Source organism: Dermatophagoides pteronyssinus, unplaced genomic scaffold (genome assembly GCF_027571235.1).
Source record: "Dermatophagoides pteronyssinus isolate colony J.1.1.1.1 unplaced genomic scaffold, Derpt_VIB-CSIC_2022.12 sq0005, whole genome shotgun sequence".
NCBI lineage: Eukaryota > Metazoa > Arthropoda > Arachnida > Sarcoptiformes > Pyroglyphidae > Dermatophagoides > Dermatophagoides pteronyssinus.
Window position 1 is genome coordinate 1,086,411 of NW_027461529.1, and position 17,993 is coordinate 1,104,403.

The following is a 17,993-nucleotide window of genomic DNA, read 5'->3' on the forward strand; positions in this document are numbered from 1 at the left end:
TGAACTTATAATTTTTTTTTCTTTTGCCAACCAATCTTTTTTTTTATTCTCTTTCTTTTGACATTCAGTGAGAAAGAGTTTACAAGTTTTTTTTTCTCTATTTTTTCTTCATTCATTTATCAAATAAGGAATGGATATAATTATTTGATCGTTTTTATTTTTATTTTTAAATAAATGAAATTTGCCATTTTTTTTGATAAGAAAATAATATAATTCATATAAATGATGCCATCTTTTGACAGATCATGCAAACAAAAACAAAAAGTAATATTTTAGAATAATAGAATATATAGAATATAGCAAACATAATGAAAAAAATATTGTTTTAAATTTTTGCCGATTGCTGTTCACGAAGTATTTGCAAATCATTTGGATTAATAAATTCACTATGAGATAGACAATAATCAGCAAGACCTTTAAGTTCATGGCCTAGACGTCCAAATTCTTGAGAATCAACAGTTTCTTCAATCAATAAACGTAAAATTTTAATCAAACGAACTTTTTCTAGAACAAGAAAAGGCAATTGATCCGATTGATTTGAATTTTTATAATAGCTGGAAATTAACTGCTTACAATATATAACAGCACGATCATAATGGCCCATTTTTACATAACAATCGATCATTTGTCTTTTCAATGTTAGCCATAATACATTCAAACAAAACAATGTGTTTGTAAAAATTACATCAGCTTTATAGAATGATGTAATTGCTGCAACATAATCATCATCATCATTTCTTTCAGAAGCTAAATTATAAAAATATAAGCCAGCTTTCTGATATTGTATACCACGCAAAACTTCCTGTTTGATTGGTTCAATATCTTCAGTACGATGGCCATTGTGACAAATCATAAAATATTTTTTTTCCTCAGATTTTTCTATAGAATCAATGAATGAAGGACCGTAACAAGTTGGACAAAGCATAGCACCATCATAATTTTCACGTTTATCAATACAAGCCAAACAACGACAAGTAAAAAAATATTGTTCATTCAGTAATTTTTGACGTTGATAATAACATTTTGTCTTAAACGTCGGACCATACGAGAAAAAAATTTCATTATTTTTGGGAATTTTTCGTATTGTTTTGAAAAATAATTGCGTTCCTTTATATAATGGTACAACATCTGGATCACAACTATGATTAAATAATGCTAGATTTGGATAAAGACCAATAGCAATGGGTGATTCCGTACAATTTTCTATACATTCTGGATCTAAATTCTGATCAAAAATCGTAATTAAATTTGTTGATAATTGTTGTAAATGATGAATAAACAATTTTAAAAAGAAAATACGATTTTTGCTTGATTTTTTACTTAAATCAAACATGCTGTATCGTTCCAATACATCTTGTAGAAAGAAAGCTGTTAATATAAAAGAAATTTTTGAATTTTCATCGTGTTTATCATCATGAGACATAAGTCGAACAACAGATTTATAGTCACCATCTAATGATTGTTCGAAATTTTCTTCATCTATAATAAAATTTGAATTTTTGATAGCCAATTCAACAAATGAATCATATGTTCGACATATTAATCGTATGATCAGATAGACAATACCAAGTACTTCTTCCAACGGTAACAATGAATTAAGACATTCATGTTGATGAAATGTTTTATATGCTTTCAGTTGACAGTTTCGTGAACAGAAAATAAATTTACTACATGATGGACACGGAACAAAATGACTATATTCTTTCATATATTCTTCAGATTTTTCTTCAATCACATCATCATCATCTTCATCATTATCATTGATTACTGAATCGTTGAATACAGGATCACAAAGACGTTGTAAACAATTGGCACAATAGGAATCATTTATATCGGCCAAAAAATTACAAACAAATGAATTTTCCATAAATATTAATTCACCTTCATCTATAATATCTTGAGCTGAATAACCCCGATTTGTTTGAGCATTTATCCAAGTTAATCTAAGTTTGTCTGATGCACCATTGATCATCGGATGAGGGTTAGAAATTTTTAGATTCTCCAAATTTATAGATTTTTTTTCTCCATTGTCATTTGATTCGTGTGACGATTCTTCGCGTTTTTTACTTAAAATTGAATCCATCAATGTTAGCATTTTTTCCATTTGTGCACGTTCTTTTTCATTGAGAACGGCCAGGATTGATTGACAATCATTTATAACGTTGGACAATAATTCTAAATCATCCCATTGATTATCTAAATTAACGGCCGCTTGAGCCATTCGTAAATAGAATTTGACCGATGAACTTTTTTCATCATTTTTTAGGGCAAGTATTTCACGAATGTCCAAAACACAATCATGATATTGTTTGAGTTGATAGAACACAATTGATCGTTTATCATAAAGATGTAAAAGCAAATTGTCATCTTTTTTTGGCGAACAAAGTCGAATAGCTTTTGATATCAAATGTAATGCATCGGACCATTTTTGTTCATTTATTTTAGCTTTTGAATCTTCAAAAATTTCGACTGCTTTTTCGTGATCTTTAATGAACCCTTCGGCCATATTTAAATTTGAACAACATAAATCAGTAAATTGGGACAATACTTTACGAAATTCATTATTTGCATTCAATTTTTTCAAAATTTCCTCTTCACTATTTGTTTTTCTTTCTTCCTCAATCCAACCAATCACAGATTTAGTATCATCATGACGATGGAGAAAAGCCACCAAAGTTTCTACAAATGTTGCAAATCGTTTCCAGGATTCATCTTCTTTTTGATTATCATTGATATTTAAATTCATAAAATCCATTTTAAAGAATTAAACAAAAAATTAGAGAATGAACATAAAGAAAATTGCGATTATAAATAACAAGAAAATGAATATTATTTACAAAACAAAAAAAAAAAAATCCACGAGGTTTCAATGCTGGAATAAAAAACGCAACATTGTCATAAACAAATGTTCCAACCAAACCACTAGATGTCATTAAAATCGTTCAGAAAAAAATTTCAATTCAAAAAAAATAATGCATTTATTTTGTAGTAAATTATTGAATCATTTTTCAAATTTTCGATCCAACATCTTACATAATTCAATATTAATATCATATATAACATTAATCTGTTCATATAAATAGGAATTTTCTTCTTGTAGTTTCTTAACTTTACCGGATAATAATTTGATAAGTAATCGTAATACACTTATTTCGTCTTGACTATCCAGAATTTCTGGCAAATTGATACTTATACTATTCTGAGATAATAGATTAATCAATTTACCACCATTATTGTTGTGATCCAAAAGATTTTCATTACTGTCTTTGATCGGCAATGATATCAATGCTGAAGATCTTGTATTTTTTATTTCAGATAGTGCTGCATCGATCAAATTTCTTGTAGTAAATTGATCTTGATCTTGATCATTGGAATCATTTTGCTAAACAAACATATCACATATATAAATGAATTTGATTAATAACATAATAATAATCATTATCAAACCTTTTCATTTGAAGAATTTTTATTATTATTATTATTGCCATTTGTTGATATAAAATTTCCCATAATCGACTTAGAAGATAATCAAACTTTAAAATCACTTGAATAAATAAAATAAAATTAGATACCAATGAAAGAAATGCGACTCAATTCGATATGAAGTTTCAAATTCATTGTTAAACAATTTGAATATTTGATCAAATTAAAGCACTGTTCAATCAAAATTCAACAAACTACTTTAATGATGATTGCGTTTCAATTAACGAAAATTTGATCTATGAAATTTAAATCAAATTTCATTCGAACTTCGTCAACAAAGAAAAGTTGTTTTTTTTTTTGAATATTCATTGTAAAGATAGAAGGAAAACTATATTTAGAATCATATTCTTGTATATATTTTTCTCTTCATATTCAATATTATTTATCATTGAATATATGATAGTAACCTTGAATTGGTATTCTGTCGTTGCACATATATAATAAGTTTGTTTGATTCTTGTACTGATTGTTCTTAAACAACATGTTTTATTCTTATTATTATGATTAATAACAAAATCAAAAAAAAAAAAAAAAAAAACATTGTCAATTCAATTCAATTTAACAAATTCATGGTAAATAAAGAAATAAATTTTTATTTCGCATCATATTTTAATCATTTAAAATTCATTGATAAAATTATAAACGAATGGACAAGAAGGAAAGAAAGACTAGAATATCTAAATTTTTTTAAAAATAAAATCAGGATTAATCATATTTTGATGTTGTTGTTGATTTATTTGGTTCATCAATGTTCATTTTGTCAGCGGTTTTCATTCTGGATATTTAAAGAATCCAATTCTTAAATGATTGAATCCAAAAAAAATGAAATTTTGATTCAATATTGATGATCTTTAATAAATAAATCTTGACCGGCAGCGGCGCCAACGATACCGCCAGTATACTGTCCTTGTGCGGACAAACTGTTTGCCTGTTTTTGTTTTTATTTTGACAATTTAAGGAAGAAAAAAAATATAATAAAAATTAAAAAGAAATCATCGTGATAAAATCTACCAGAATCAAAAAAAACCTCAGAATATTTGGGAACATTTTTTATTATCAAAAACTTTATCGATTAGCATCGAAATATAAGCTCGAATTGTGGGTTATCCATGCAAAGCAGTGAATAAATCTATTGAATTTTTTTTGAAAAATAAAAGTGGGTGCAAAAAAATAATAATAATTTGAATTTTCATGATGTCAAACGGATCAGGTCGGATACTATTTGTTGGGATCTAAAATAAAAATTTGCAGAATTGTGGTTTGGTTAAAAAATTCATCATTCTTCTTGTCAATGCATGTGCAAATGTGATTGGTAAAGGTAATTCATTTAGTATTTATGTTGGGCAACAAAATTAGATTTTGCAGAAGCCAAACTTGGAATCGAACCAGCTACATATTGACCTTTGTGTGCAAGGACATTGGCCTGGAAAAATGTCAATTTAAAATAAAATATGAAAAATATTGAATGGGGTAATATAATGCAGAATCAACCAGGGATTATAATATATTATAATATGGGTATCAACAAAATATGCTTACCTTTGCACGTTGAAGAAGTTCTTTTTGTCCAGCACCAATATTTTCTGGTTTGCCTTGCCAAGCACGCAAAGCAGATGCTTGCAATGCACGACCATAACTGAAGCTCAATGCCCATGGTTTTTTGCCTTGGTATTGATTGATGGCATTCAAATTGACTGATGCTTCTTCTTCAGATTGTCCCCCAGATAGAAAAACAATACCAGGAACGGCAGCCGGAACTGTACGTTGAAGAGCAGTTACAGTGGCTTGTGCGACTTCTTGTGGACTGGCTTTCTGTGGACAGCTTTGTCCGGGAGTTACCATATTAGGTTTCAATAATGTACCTTCCAAATAAACATGATGATCATTGAGGGCTTTGTAAACGGCGGCTAACACAGTTTCAGTAACTTTTTGGCATCGTTCCAAATTATGATCACCATCTGGCAAGATTTCTGGTTCAACAATTGGAACTATGCGTGCCTAAAAATATGGTATCCATAGTGTCGAAAAGCATATAATTTAAGATTAAAACAAATAATGTCATTGTTTATTTACCTGTTGACAACAGCTAGCATAACGAGCAAGAACATTGGCATTTTCAACAATGGCCAATGAAGATGGTTCATCTTGGCCAATTTTGAGTACACAACGCCATTTAGCAAAACGACAACCTTGGTTATAGTATTCTTGGCATCGTTTGGTCAAATTATCAAGACCTTGAGTGGTTGATTCACCATTGGTACCTTGTAATGTGACAACACCAGTGTCAACTTTGATACCAGGGATAATTCCTTTCTTTTTCAACAATTCTGGAAACGGTACACCCTTATCATCTTTTTGATAGACAGTTTCATCAAACAATATAACACCGGAAATATATTGTTCAATGCCTTCACTATAGAACAATAATTGCCGATATGCTTGACGATTTTGTTCAACATTTTCTACATTAATGTCGGCGAAACGTTTGCCGATTGTTCCTAAAATTGATGATTGAAAAATTAAATAGGTTTCCATTCATGATAATCATGTTTAAATCATTAATTTCTGTTTATTGATAACTAGTACCAAGCAATGAACACAAAAAAAACGTTTTACTTACCGGTACTTTCATCAGCGGCCAAAATACCTTTGCCAACTGAAACAATAGCATTGGCTGTGTTTCGAAGTTCTTCTTGAACATCGACAGGTAAATAGTTGAATTTAGCCATAATTATTTGTTGTTTAAACTTGATTACATTAAAAATAAGAAATTGACATTTCGTTTTATTTTAATTGAAGTAGGGATTAATTAAAAAAAAAGAGAAAAATTATTCAACATCATAAACTAATTAAAATTATGAATTGATAATAGGTAAAAAAAAAGAGAAATTTTTTTTCTCGGGTACATACAATTTGAATTGGAAATGAATTAGAATCCAGAAAAAATGAGTAAGAGAGAAAGAGAAAGGTAAATTTCAAGCCGTACGATACGATGCAATGCAATCAAATGCTATGAAATTTATTTATGATGTTTGGTTTTTGTTCATATACACCAAGCAAATATTTTTTCACATTCGAAAAAAAAACAAAAGATTATTCTGATGATAATTTTGAGCGATAGAAAAAAAACAAATAGATATTATATAGTTGAAATGTATGTAAGGATGTTTCAATGTCAACCTAGGCACAAGTTGTTTTTTTCTTCTTCTTCTTCTTCTTCGTTTTCACATACAGCTATTTAACATTTGGATTTTGTTTTTATAAATACAGACAAGTGGAATTTCTCGTTTTTGTTATATTCATGCTATATCATGCCATTTCTCTTTCTCTTTCTTTCGCTATATATTGTAAAATCCGAATTCACTTTTTTTTTTGGTTGTATGGATTTTCAATGATATTCGGTGGTAGCAGTTTGATAATGATAATGATGGTAGTAGTTGAAAAATATTATATTTGTTTCTTTTCTGGGAATTTTTGAATTTTATTTTATTTTTTTTCGATAATATTGGCCTGATATTTAATCAAAACAACAACAAAAATATAAATGCAAAAATAAATATGTCATGTCATGTCATCCGTATAATAAAGAAAACAAACAAGAAAAAAAAATTGTTGATTTTTGGATAAAATCATACCATTTGTGCGTGTATGTGTTTGGATATACAAACGAAAATATCATCCGATATATACAAGACACAGAATCTTTTTTCTTTTCTTTTTTTTGGTATTCTCACGCATGTGTTTGGTTGTTTTTTTACTAATTTATTTTTATCATTAGACAAAAAGAAAAATAGGCGAGAAGGGTTAAAAATTTATCCAATTTTATTTTAATTAAACAGATTCCAAAAATTTTTTTTTTTGTTTTCTTTCATCCAAATAAATGAGTAAATGGATAAATTTACGAAGGTCATGATGATAATGTTATAATCAATATAATGATATAAATTAAGATAATCAATATCAATAAAGGATCAAAGATCATCACATTTATTACATGTGAAAATATTTTCTTCCCTCTTTCTTTCAATCTATCAGTTTTTTTTATTCAATTTGAAATAAAATTGAAACTAATCGTTGCCATCGAAGATAATTTTCTCATCATTATAATGATGAACGAATTGGTAATGTAAAAAAAAAATATTAAAAAAAAAATATTCTCTTTCAAACACATTTGGGAATTATATGCGATCAATTTATTAAATAGAATCGATTGCATCATGATTACATCAGATAGAAAAATTATATAGATCCGGTGTTAGCAAAACTATAAATTTTTATTGGAAAATATTTTGAAGGAAAAAATCTTTTTTATTTCGTTTGCTCTATAGTGTTCAGATCAAAAAAAATATCATTGTACTCTGGTTTTTTATTTGAATTTGAATCAATTACATCATTGATTCAATAATTTCAATCGATTCATATCAATACATTTGGAAAATTTTTCCACCTCACGACGACATAATAATGGTTGTCCAGGATTTTTACCATAACAATTAATCACGGATTGTTCCGAATCATTACATGGTTTTTCCATATGATCATAATGTTCACGAAAATATTTTTTCTCCATACGTTCAATTTCTTGTCCTAAATTTTCACCATGTTTTCGATGTAGTTCTTTATTTAATCGATCCAATTCTTCCCATTTTTGTCGCCATAATTGTTGATACTGTTGAAATTTTCTTTCATATTCACCGCGTATACCATATAATAGAATACTTGGATCAAATGCTGCATGTCTCTATAAAATTATAATGATCATGATCATGATAAAAACAATAGATTAAGGTTATAATTTATACTGACCATAATATAATTTGGATCAAATGTCGAAAACGCCAATGATCCTTCGGAATTATCAGCTGACTGGGACATTTTTTGATTCGATCGTCTTGCCGATGATATGGATGATGACGATGGAATTTCTTCATTAAAAATTGCAGATGGCGTTTGTTGTTGTTCACCTTCAGTAATTTTTTTATCACTGCTAACAGTTTGAGCTTTACTTTTAGCAACTAAATGTTCAAATATAGCCGGAGAAATCTAAAACCGAAGCAAACAAAAAAAAGCGAAAAATACATCATCATTTGATAACAGCAAACAAATATGAACTAAAATAAACAACAACAAAAAAAACATACCGTTATTGTATCATGATCGCGCATTTTTTCATTTTAAATTGAAGACACTTTTTTTTGTTCCTTGCAAAATTCAATTGGAATGTCAAAATTTATCAATAAATAATCAAATCATTTAAGGCAAAGATATGAATTGGAATTCTGAAATTTTATTTATACTGTTGGTTGTGTTGGAATGGTATCAAATAAATTATTCAATGAAAAAAAAAGAAGTAGATCAAAATAAGGCTTATCTTAATTTATTTTTTTAAAAAAAAATTTATGATTCTGTTTATTTATATTAACAAAAAAAAAACAATGCAAACAATCATTTATCAATCAGGTATTTATTGTCCAATTCATAAATGCAATGACACCTTGTTGAAACGAGTATGGTCTGGATTTTTCTTTTTCTCTTTTTTTTTCTGTGTTCTCTCTTGTTTCTCTTCACCTTATTGCACAATTTTGTTGTTGTTGTCATTATTATGTGATTCATGACTTTTTTTTATCTCTCTCCTCTCTATCTTATTATTCAGGGCAAAAAAAAATATACATTTAAATTGAATATAACCAGTATTATCATCATATTTATTATATAATGTGTAATATACAAATATACAGACTAAATTTCTAATTTTTTTTTATTGTTGTATGTTGTTGTGTATTGTATTTGTTTCTGTATTGAATAAAAAAATATCTGAAAATGTTGATGGGCTACGTAAGCTAATAAGCTAATTCTTTTTTTTTTGGTTTTTGAAAAGGGTATATTAAGATATCTCAAGGTAAAAAAAATGAAAAGATTTTTTTGAAATTTTAATTCAATTTTTTTAAAATAAGAATGTATGATGTTATTATGATTTTGTATTTTCAATTCTTTTTTGTTGTTTACAACAAAAAACATCCATTTCAATTAATTAATAACATTTGTTTTTCTTTATTTATCATTTTTTCTTTTCTTTGAAAATTATGATCCATCAAATCAAACAACCGATGATGATATGTTTGACAAATCATTTTCATATATTTCATCAAAGTTATTGAATCGCTGAATGAAGAAGAGGAAAAAGAAAAGAAGAAAATCTATTTATCTCTACATCACAAACATTCAACAACAAACAACACTAATTGATTTACAGTTATGGCTCATAAGTTTTATTGTTTAAATATTTTTTCATCAATAAACATTCGAATGTGATTTTAAAGTGTGAGTGACGATCGAACGAAAGAAAGATAGACAGAAAGTGAAAAAAAATGTCCAACTTTGATAAGTAAGTTTATAATGAAAAAAAAAGATTTCTTTTCAAACATAAATTTAAAATGAGATTAATTTATTGAAATTTTGTTTTTGTTTTATTTTTCCTTGAAATGAAAATCATAACACAATTTTTTTTCCTGAAATATCATCATCAATATTTTACATTCAATGATATATAAGAGAGAAAATAGTATTGCCACCACCACCACAGCCACCAACCAAAGCCAAGCTGAAATTAAAACGGGTACATACGATTTCCGGATCATCATCATCATCATCATCATCAACGTCAACAGATACAAAGTTTAACAACAATAACAATAATAGTAGCAGTAATAATAATAATAATTGTCATCAACCAGATATTAGCAGCAACAATAACCAAATTCATCAATTTAATAAGACTCATTTTAATAATAATAATGATAATAGTCATCAACAACAACAACAAATTGCTGCAGCTAATTCAATGAAAACATTGTCAACAACAACAACATCATTGCCCGAACAGAATAATTATGGCCAATTTACTATGGATAATATTGGTAACAATGATTGTGAATTTTTTTTTCATTCATTTAAAATAAACATATTTTTTTCTCACCTTAATCTCATTTATCTATAAGATTTAGATCGGCTTGATTTAGATGATGATAATGATTCTTGTTCATTGGATCTCTGGTCGATAACGACCGAACAACAATCATATTATACGAAACAATTTCAATTATTACAACGTAATTGTCCCACCGGTACAATACATGGTAATGTTGCCAAAATATTTTTCGAAAAATCCGGTCTCGATATAAAAGATTTGTCACATATTTGGAAATTATCCGATATCGATGAAGATGGTGGCCTATCATTTGCTGAATTCTGTGTTGCCATGCATCTAGTTGTACTTCGACGTAATAAGGTGGAATTACCTAAGCATCTTCCATCACCATTGCGGAAAGCTCATCGACGATTGATGATGTCAACAGTGACAACAACAACATCATCATCATTATTTCATACGATCAATACACAGCAAGTTGATGGTATTGTACGATCAATTAGTAGCGGTAGTAAACAACATTCCAATGTTAATACAATTGATAATAAAGAAAATGGTGCTGCTATCTCATTAATGAAAAATGATCCATCATCATCATCTTGTCAACGAAGGCATAGCCAAAATTGGACCAGATTTAATGATTCGCCAAACATGTCAAAAATCAAACCGAATAGTATTGATAGTAATAATATTGTATCAAGTACATCACCAGCTAAACTTGCTAATTTTGATTACAATATAACTGATGTTATTGCTACTAATCCAAATATTCGTCATCCGGTACCATTACGTGTATCACCAACATCGCCTGCATTAGTTGATTTAGAACATTCTATTGTAATTGAATCAGATCAAAATAATTATAATAATAATGATAGTAAACGATCATCATTAAATGATTCATTCACATCATCGAATTCAATTGATTCATGTCGTGAACAATTTTCACCATTTAAAATTATTAATAATCGTTCGAATAATAAAAATTCACCAAATGAATTTTTTATTCGTAATAATTCTTTTCCACTACCACCACCACCAACATCCTTATCAGCAGCAGGTTGGTATTTTTCTCTAATTTTTTATTCAATTTCAGTTTTACTAAATTAAAAAAAAATAGATTTAAATGGCCTACAAACATTAAAACAAATTATTGACCATGTTCGTATGGTTGAAAATCGATTCGAAAAACAATCAGGAAAATGTGACAATAATAATGGTATCACAGTCATTCCATTTGAGTAAGTTAATTCATATTCAAAATTGAATTTTTTGTTCAAATTTTCATTTTTTTTCTTGAAATAGAAATTCAACAAAAATTGATGAGCTACAACAATCGATTCGTATGTTAAATGAATCGAATCAACGTTTACAACGTCTAAATCAGGAATTATCAACCGATTTATCGTCAATGATTAAAATTGTGAATCATTTGATTAAACAATATTCATCCAAATAACAATGAAAAATTGAAATTTAATTCAATTTTCAAAAAAAAAAAAATTATTGGTCACACTTATCACACAAAAACAATACACTCACTCACTGTGGTCTTTCTTTCGCAAAATGAATATGAAACTAAGAATTGAAGAAAAAAAAAATTTCGATCCAATATCTCATCATCTAATATTTATATCCGAAGTGAAAAAAAAAGAAAACTGAAATTAATGTTTTTGATTTTGAAATATATTTTTTTTTCTATTATTTTTATAATTTTTATTTTTATTAAATATTTTTATTTTTAAATTTTTATTTTTTATTATTGATATTTGTGAATGATGAAATGCAACAACAACGACAACAAGAAACAAAAAGGAATTTTTTTTTTTAAATTTAATTTAATGTGCATATATTGATCTATAAAATATTAATATATAATACATAAATATTTATAATTTATTTTTGCAGACAAAAAACAAAACAAACAAACAAACAAACAATTTTTGATATGAATAAAAAAAATCGAAATGAAATTTTTAGCCAAAATTAAAAAAAATGAAAAAAACATGCAAAAATTTTTAATATCTGATAAATGGAAAAGGATAATTTGAATCACAATTTTGTTGTTGTTTTTTTTAAGGAAAACACAGTTAAGGATAAAATGAGAAAGAAATTCAATTCTATCATCGATCTAATACAACTTTGGTGTTTGGAATGCAATATGATTGTTGATTATTTAATAAATGATTGAATAATAATCTAATAATTTGTATTCTTCATCATATGATACGATGAATCGATTGAATGATGATGAGAATGTTGTGGATGATGATGTGAATGATGGCCATAATCAGCAGCTGCAAGTACTAAATCGGAAAAATTTTCCGTTTGATGATTATTGATGGAATTTGTCGATGTTAATGTTGCAGCTAATTTTGATGATTCATAACTTTCTATTAGATTTAATTCAGCAATCTCATCATTTAATGTGACTACTTTTTTAAGCATTTCATTATCATGTTTATGCATATCGTTTAATTGACATTTAAGATGTGCTAATATTGTCTCGAAATTCTGCATACGATTCTGTATGGTCGATAGTCGTTGTCGTGCTAATGAATGATTGAAATCATGATCTACGATTATTGGATCAACTAATCCATGGCTAATCATTCCCGAACCTGTGGCTAAACTTGAACTTGGATCTTCATCGACAACTACTTCATCATCATCATCATCATCATCAACATCATTACGTTCAATATCTTCATCATCATCATCATCATCTTCATCATCACCTTCATTACCCCGACTCGGTTCATCATCAATATCATATCGTTGTTGTAATTCTGCTGTGGCATATTCATCGATAATATTTGGATCAGGATATTTAGGCTTTTTACCAATCTTTTTTGCTGACATTTTCTTCGCGCGTCTAATTGATAGTTGATCCAAATACTATAATTAATTTTTCATCAAATACATCGATTAATTTTAAGTCAAATCCAATTATAAACACAATTCACAACAACAATGTTCAAATAATAAATAAATTTTACGAGCAATATTCGTTCAATATAAAGCCAACCATAATATACTATTATGATGCATTAACGCCTATTGGATCGAAATAGTTGATTATTAAATATGTTGTCTCTCAATTCTTGTGATATATGGCTCAACGAATTTGTTCCAATCAATAAGAATTCAAAGAAAGGAATCAAAATAATAAAGAATCTACTATCCATATATCTGTGATATTTACTCCTCTTATCCATGTCTATTTGCTCTGTTCATTCTAATCAACATACAGTATTGTAAAAGTGTTGTCCGAATTAAATTAAAGCAAAAAGTGTTTAAATTCGATTTCATCCACTCATCATTATTTTGATAAAATCAAATATATATTCTATTTTGTACACACATTTATATGAAAAACATGTCGATGAATTGGCGTTTATTGAATGGCCAACAAACTAGACGTTTTGTACGTCGTGTTCGTCTAAATATTCTATTCCATCCAAGACAATCAATTTTAATTCTATTCTTAACCATTGGTTTTATCTATATCATTTATCAACTGTTTTGTGCACCATCAATACATAATCATGATAATTATGATTCACAATTAGAATTATTAACCAATATGAATAGATGTGAGCCAATGACTCCGTTGGCGATGCTTGTATTTGAAACATTCATACGACGAATCATCAACACATTCGATATGCTTGAAGTAACACATTTTCTTTGTTATGAAACACTTTGGTCAACATTGAAACGTGCAAATATTGATCATCATAAACGAAAAAATATAACCAAAATTCGCTTGAAAATAACAGATGCGTGTTTTAATCTATGCATATTGAATGAAGATCTTCAACGTCATGATGAATCCATTATTGAACGACGTTTTCGTAATAATGGCATCCAATTGCAATATATTCATTCAGATGGTATTTATATTCTAAAACCGACTACACGATTAATCGATATGACCATACCACGAGATTTTGATGCCGATGGTATTAAAGAAACAAAAATTGATGAAGAAGAATTACATCCAATATTATTCACCATACATGCACGAATACATGTATTTGAAAAAGATTCACAAGAAGATATGTATCGTCGAATCGGTTGGCGTAGTCGTTTATTACCATCAACAATGTGTAAACAATTACATTGTTTTCCAACAAATCTAATCGATAATAATAATGATGAAAAAATGATTAAAAATTCTTTAAAGAAAAATGTTTCACAACACAAATCTAGACAATCGATCGAACAATTACCAAAATTAGAATTTTTACCATCATTATTTATAAATGTACCACGTGAAGGTCTAGAAATACAGAAATATCATTATCCGGATACATGGTGGACGATGACCGATTCAACTGATGAATGTTCATCATCATCGTCATAAATTGTTAGAAATCCATCCATCCATTCGTAAATGTAAATGTTTTTTCTAATCATTATTTTTATTTTTATTTTTTTGGGCCAATCAATTCATTTCTAGTGCTTTTTCATATAGTCAGTTTTAATTTGTATTTTTCAAAAAAAAAAAAATTATTTGTTGCCAAATTATTTTATTTAATAAAAAAAATATGGAAAAAATCCTAGAAAGAAAAAATTGGTGTAAAATAAAAAACTTTTGTATTACTCCTACATATTTTTTTTGAGTACGGAAAACGATAGTGATGATTTAAATAAAATTGGGAAAAATTTGTCGATATATTTCCGCTACCCTCTTTCCCAATTTTCTAATTTCACAAAGTAATTATAACCTAGTTTCAATGATAATCATTTGAAAAACAAATCTTCCGGATTTCATTTCATCCATAAAAAGGCATACATATCCAATCATTCATTTCATATCGTTCATATCGTAAACTTGATTCAAATTTGAATAAATTTTTTTTTCTGTTAGTTTATTTATTATTTTGTTTTATTCAAATTTTCTTCACCAAAGTGAAAAAAAACATTAAAACAGCAAAAATGGTAAAAATTTCGACAGCATCAATCATGGTGACAATTTTCTCAATGTTTATCGGATGGTCATTGGCTGTTGGTCGTAATCCAACACCTGTCGAGCATAATGCATGTCGTGTTAAATGGTCTGAACATGTTAACGAAGTAAAACGTACATATAAAGATGATCGTGCACGTGTAATTGCCGTAAATGTAGGCTAATAAATTTTAATGATAAATTGATTCAAATTCATTATTCCATATTTCATCCATAATATTCATTCGAAATTATTTTTTTATGCAGCGAGGATTGGATGGTTCACCATGTATGACATCTTGTCGTATTATATTTCGTGGTAATCAAAAAGATATGGAAGATATTTATACACCTGATGATGTACAATGTGCAACCGGTACTAATCCACGAGTATGTATTCTTAAGAATTATGATTTTTTTGTTTGGTTTCTATACACTAATATTATGATGATATCAATCATAAAATGATTAATATCATAAGTGTTAAAATAACCTGACAACAACAACAACAATTCATAAAATAATTGTTAGTAAAACAACGATGTTTATGACCATATGTTTGAATTTGTTTATATTTATGATAGAATATTCCATATGTTCATTTGGATTTGCTTTTTTTAAAAATCAAAAGTGACATATTTATTAGGATCAGTTTTTTTTTGTTTGAAAATTTATTCATTATTTATAGCAATAGTTTTGTTAAGATAAAATGAGAAAATTCAACTAATTATCGTTTGTTTTTTTTTCACTCGAAAAAAAATTGCTTTTAATTTGTTTTTCTCTCCATTTTTTTTTGCAAAATTTATTAGTTTTGCCAAAAAGGTCGATGTGTTTTGCCAGCCAAATATCGTAATGGTCAAAATGGAGAATCGATTGATGAAGTATAATAACATTGTTGGAAATATGTGAAGAAAAAAAATCCATCGTATCGGATGTCCGAATGGAAAATAATTTACAACAACAACAACAACAAAATACATTGAAATAATTAATCAATATATTTTTATTAATTAACATTTTTTAACACAAAAATGAAATTTATCATATCACATTTTGGGTGAAATATAAATTTGCATTTTCCCATCAAACAAAAAAAATATCTAAATTTGTTTCTCTCTCATTTAAAATTCATTAATTTAATACAAACATACAAAATGATTTGATATAATAACTTTATCATATACAAACAATCAATATATAATATTCTCAATATATTTTAAAAATAATCGATACAATTTATTAAACATTATTACATTTTAAACAATATGATTGATCGGTCCATTGAATGGATGTATGTGTTACCTTTAATAATAATTTCTTAAATTGTTTCAAATAATAATCTATTTGATATGATTGTCAACAGGTGGCAACAATTCCTATTATTAAGATGCTTATTCTTCATTGAATCAAAAAAAAATAAGAAGAAAAATGTATTGATCAGGTCTTTTACTCTCTTTGTTTCATAACGATTATTTAATCCTTCGTTATCATTGTTTTTCTTTATTATTATTATTTTTTATTTTTCTGATTGATAATTTCATAATTTTATATCTTTAATCTAGAAAAAAATGATATTGAAACAACAACAAAAATGACCACCATCTATGTAAAAGGAATATAGGAAAAACTAGCCCTTATTGCTATAGCATTTATACCGCGCCCAAAAGAAAATATCTTTTTCTTTTTCTATGTTTTTTTTTTTTTGTTGTTACTTTTGGTGCGCAGGTATATCTGTCTACCTTGTTGCTGCTGGCCACGTTTCACGTTCTTCATATTCAGCAATTATTATAAAACGAAACTAAAAAAAAAATCTTCCGAAACAGAACCAACAACATGCAAGAAAACAAAAATGTACTGGTGGCTTTATACAATAGTCGTCCACTTGTTGTTTGTCCAAGAGAAATTAAATGCTTTATTTAAAAGCTGATGTTCAAAACTTGGATTCACGTTTTATATGAGGCAACAAGGTTCTAGTTTTGTTTTTCTCTTATTTATTTATTTTTTTTAAGTTTGTCGTTCTGCAATCGAACATCAACACAAGTTGAATATTGTGGAACGACAAACAAAAATCAAATTGCCCGCCATTTATCATGATTATATTATTACACAACGTTCATTTTTTTTTTTTGCTTCGATCTGAGAAAAAAATGCAGACAATCTAAAAAATTACCTTAGTGAACTACCTCAGCAAATAAGCAACATGTTTGCACAGCGACAAAAAAAAATAGTGGTTTGAAACTAGTACCCAGGTTGTGAAGTTTTTTCGTTGCTTCTTACTTCATCATTCATACAAAATTGAATTGCGAATGATTTTTTTTTTTGCTGCAGGCCTAGCAGATTATGCAGTTCCACTACCTTTTATTGGATATTTTTGTTGGCCATTTTTTTCTTATTTGAATTTTTTTTTCTGGTTTCTTCTTTGTTCCATTAAGTTCAAAGTAGAGGCATTTAAATTCAAAACATTCAAATCAAAATGATTTCCTTTTTTTTTGGCTGGAATTCCCTCCTATGGTGTGTGTATAACACCAAACAAGAAAAGAAAAACTCTCGAATGTAGTGGTCAAGATTTTTTTTCGAAAACAAATTTCAACAACCAGAAAAAAAACAGCTTTTTTTGCCAATTACAAC

At 27.6% G+C, this 17,993-nt stretch overlaps 8 protein-coding genes across 10 annotated transcripts; 3 read left to right on the forward strand and 5 right to left on the reverse strand.

The window, feature by feature from the left end:
* Nucleotides 1–137: 137 nt before the first annotated feature.
* Nucleotides 138–2,763, reverse strand: LOC113789549 (protein-lysine N-methyltransferase SMYD4-like). The gene has a single exon (XM_027339101.2). The coding sequence runs from the start codon at nt 2,753–2,755 to the stop codon at nt 326–328; it is 2,430 nt and encodes an 809-aa protein (XP_027194902.2). The 5' UTR covers nt 2,756–2,763; the 3' UTR covers nt 138–325.
* A 99-nt stretch (nt 2,764–2,862) lies between these two features.
* LOC113789599 (uncharacterized) lies at nt 2,863–3,735 on the reverse strand. The gene is made up of 2 exons (XM_075819853.1): nt 3,448–3,735; nt 2,863–3,382 (listed from the first exon to the last, which is right to left on the reverse strand). Exons 1-2 carry the CDS (start codon nt 3,508–3,510, stop codon nt 3,002–3,004), a joined length of 444 nt encoding a protein of 147 aa, XP_075675968.1. The 5' UTR covers nt 3,511–3,735; the 3' UTR covers nt 2,863–3,001.
* A 321-nt stretch (nt 3,736–4,056) lies between these two features.
* Ald1 (fructose-bisphosphate aldolase) lies at nt 4,057–6,560 on the reverse strand. Of its 2 annotated transcripts, none has more exons than XM_027339316.2 (5): nt 6,394–6,560; nt 6,104–6,230; nt 5,557–5,981; nt 5,023–5,481; nt 4,057–4,411 (listed from the first exon to the last, which is right to left on the reverse strand). In XM_027339316.2, the coding sequence occupies exons 2-5, from the start codon at nt 6,210–6,212 to the stop codon at nt 4,319–4,321; spliced, it is 1,086 nt and encodes a 361-aa protein (XP_027195117.2). In that variant the 5' UTR covers nt 6,213–6,230; nt 6,394–6,560; the 3' UTR covers nt 4,057–4,318. The 2 variants fall into 2 exon arrangements, with proteins under 2 accessions (XP_027195117.2, XP_027195116.2); XM_027339315.2 differs by lacking the exon at nt 4,057–4,411 and adding an exon at nt 4,518–4,906 and having other exon boundaries at nt 6,394–6,556.
* Nucleotides 6,561–7,738: 1,178 nt separating this feature from the next.
* On the reverse strand, nt 7,739–8,880 carry LOC113789806 (uncharacterized). Its single transcript, XM_027339393.2, has 3 exons — nt 8,625–8,880; nt 8,290–8,526; nt 7,739–8,224 (listed from the first exon to the last, which is right to left on the reverse strand). Exons 1-3 carry the CDS (start codon nt 8,646–8,648, stop codon nt 7,874–7,876), a joined length of 612 nt encoding a protein of 203 aa, XP_027195194.1. The 5' UTR covers nt 8,649–8,880; the 3' UTR covers nt 7,739–7,873.
* A 149-nt stretch (nt 8,881–9,029) lies between these two features.
* On the forward strand, nt 9,030–12,384 carry Reps (RALBP1 associated Eps domain containing). 2 transcript variants are annotated; one of them, XM_027339392.2, is made up of 6 exons: nt 9,030–9,382; nt 9,635–9,868; nt 10,036–10,400; nt 10,488–11,471; nt 11,532–11,652; nt 11,717–12,384. In XM_027339392.2, exons 2-6 carry the CDS (start codon nt 9,852–9,854, stop codon nt 11,868–11,870), a joined length of 1,641 nt encoding a protein of 546 aa, XP_027195193.2. In that variant the 5' UTR covers nt 9,030–9,382; nt 9,635–9,851; the 3' UTR covers nt 11,871–12,384. The 2 variants fall into 2 exon arrangements, with proteins under 2 accessions (XP_027195193.2, XP_027195190.2); XM_027339389.2 differs by having other exon boundaries at nt 9,032–9,382; nt 10,482–11,471.
* A 122-nt stretch (nt 12,385–12,506) lies between these two features.
* LOC142645027 (uncharacterized) lies at nt 12,507–13,420 on the reverse strand. Its single transcript, XM_075820105.1, has one exon. It carries the CDS (start codon nt 13,271–13,273, stop codon nt 12,611–12,613), a length of 663 nt encoding a protein of 220 aa, XP_075676220.1. The 5' UTR covers nt 13,274–13,420; the 3' UTR covers nt 12,507–12,610.
* Nucleotides 13,421–13,463: 43 nt separating this feature from the next.
* LOC113789847 (uncharacterized) lies at nt 13,464–15,147 on the forward strand. The gene has a single exon (XM_027339438.2). The coding sequence runs from the start codon at nt 13,782–13,784 to the stop codon at nt 14,778–14,780; it is 999 nt and encodes a 332-aa protein (XP_027195239.2). The 5' UTR covers nt 13,464–13,781; the 3' UTR covers nt 14,781–15,147.
* Nucleotides 15,148–15,228: 81 nt separating this feature from the next.
* On the forward strand, nt 15,229–16,631 carry LOC113789734 (uncharacterized). Its single transcript, XM_027339307.2, has 3 exons — nt 15,229–15,541; nt 15,633–15,755; nt 16,175–16,631. Exons 1-3 carry the CDS (start codon nt 15,356–15,358, stop codon nt 16,250–16,252), a joined length of 387 nt encoding a protein of 128 aa, XP_027195108.2. The 5' UTR covers nt 15,229–15,355; the 3' UTR covers nt 16,253–16,631.
* The last annotated feature ends 1,362 nt before the right edge of the window (nt 16,632–17,993 follow it).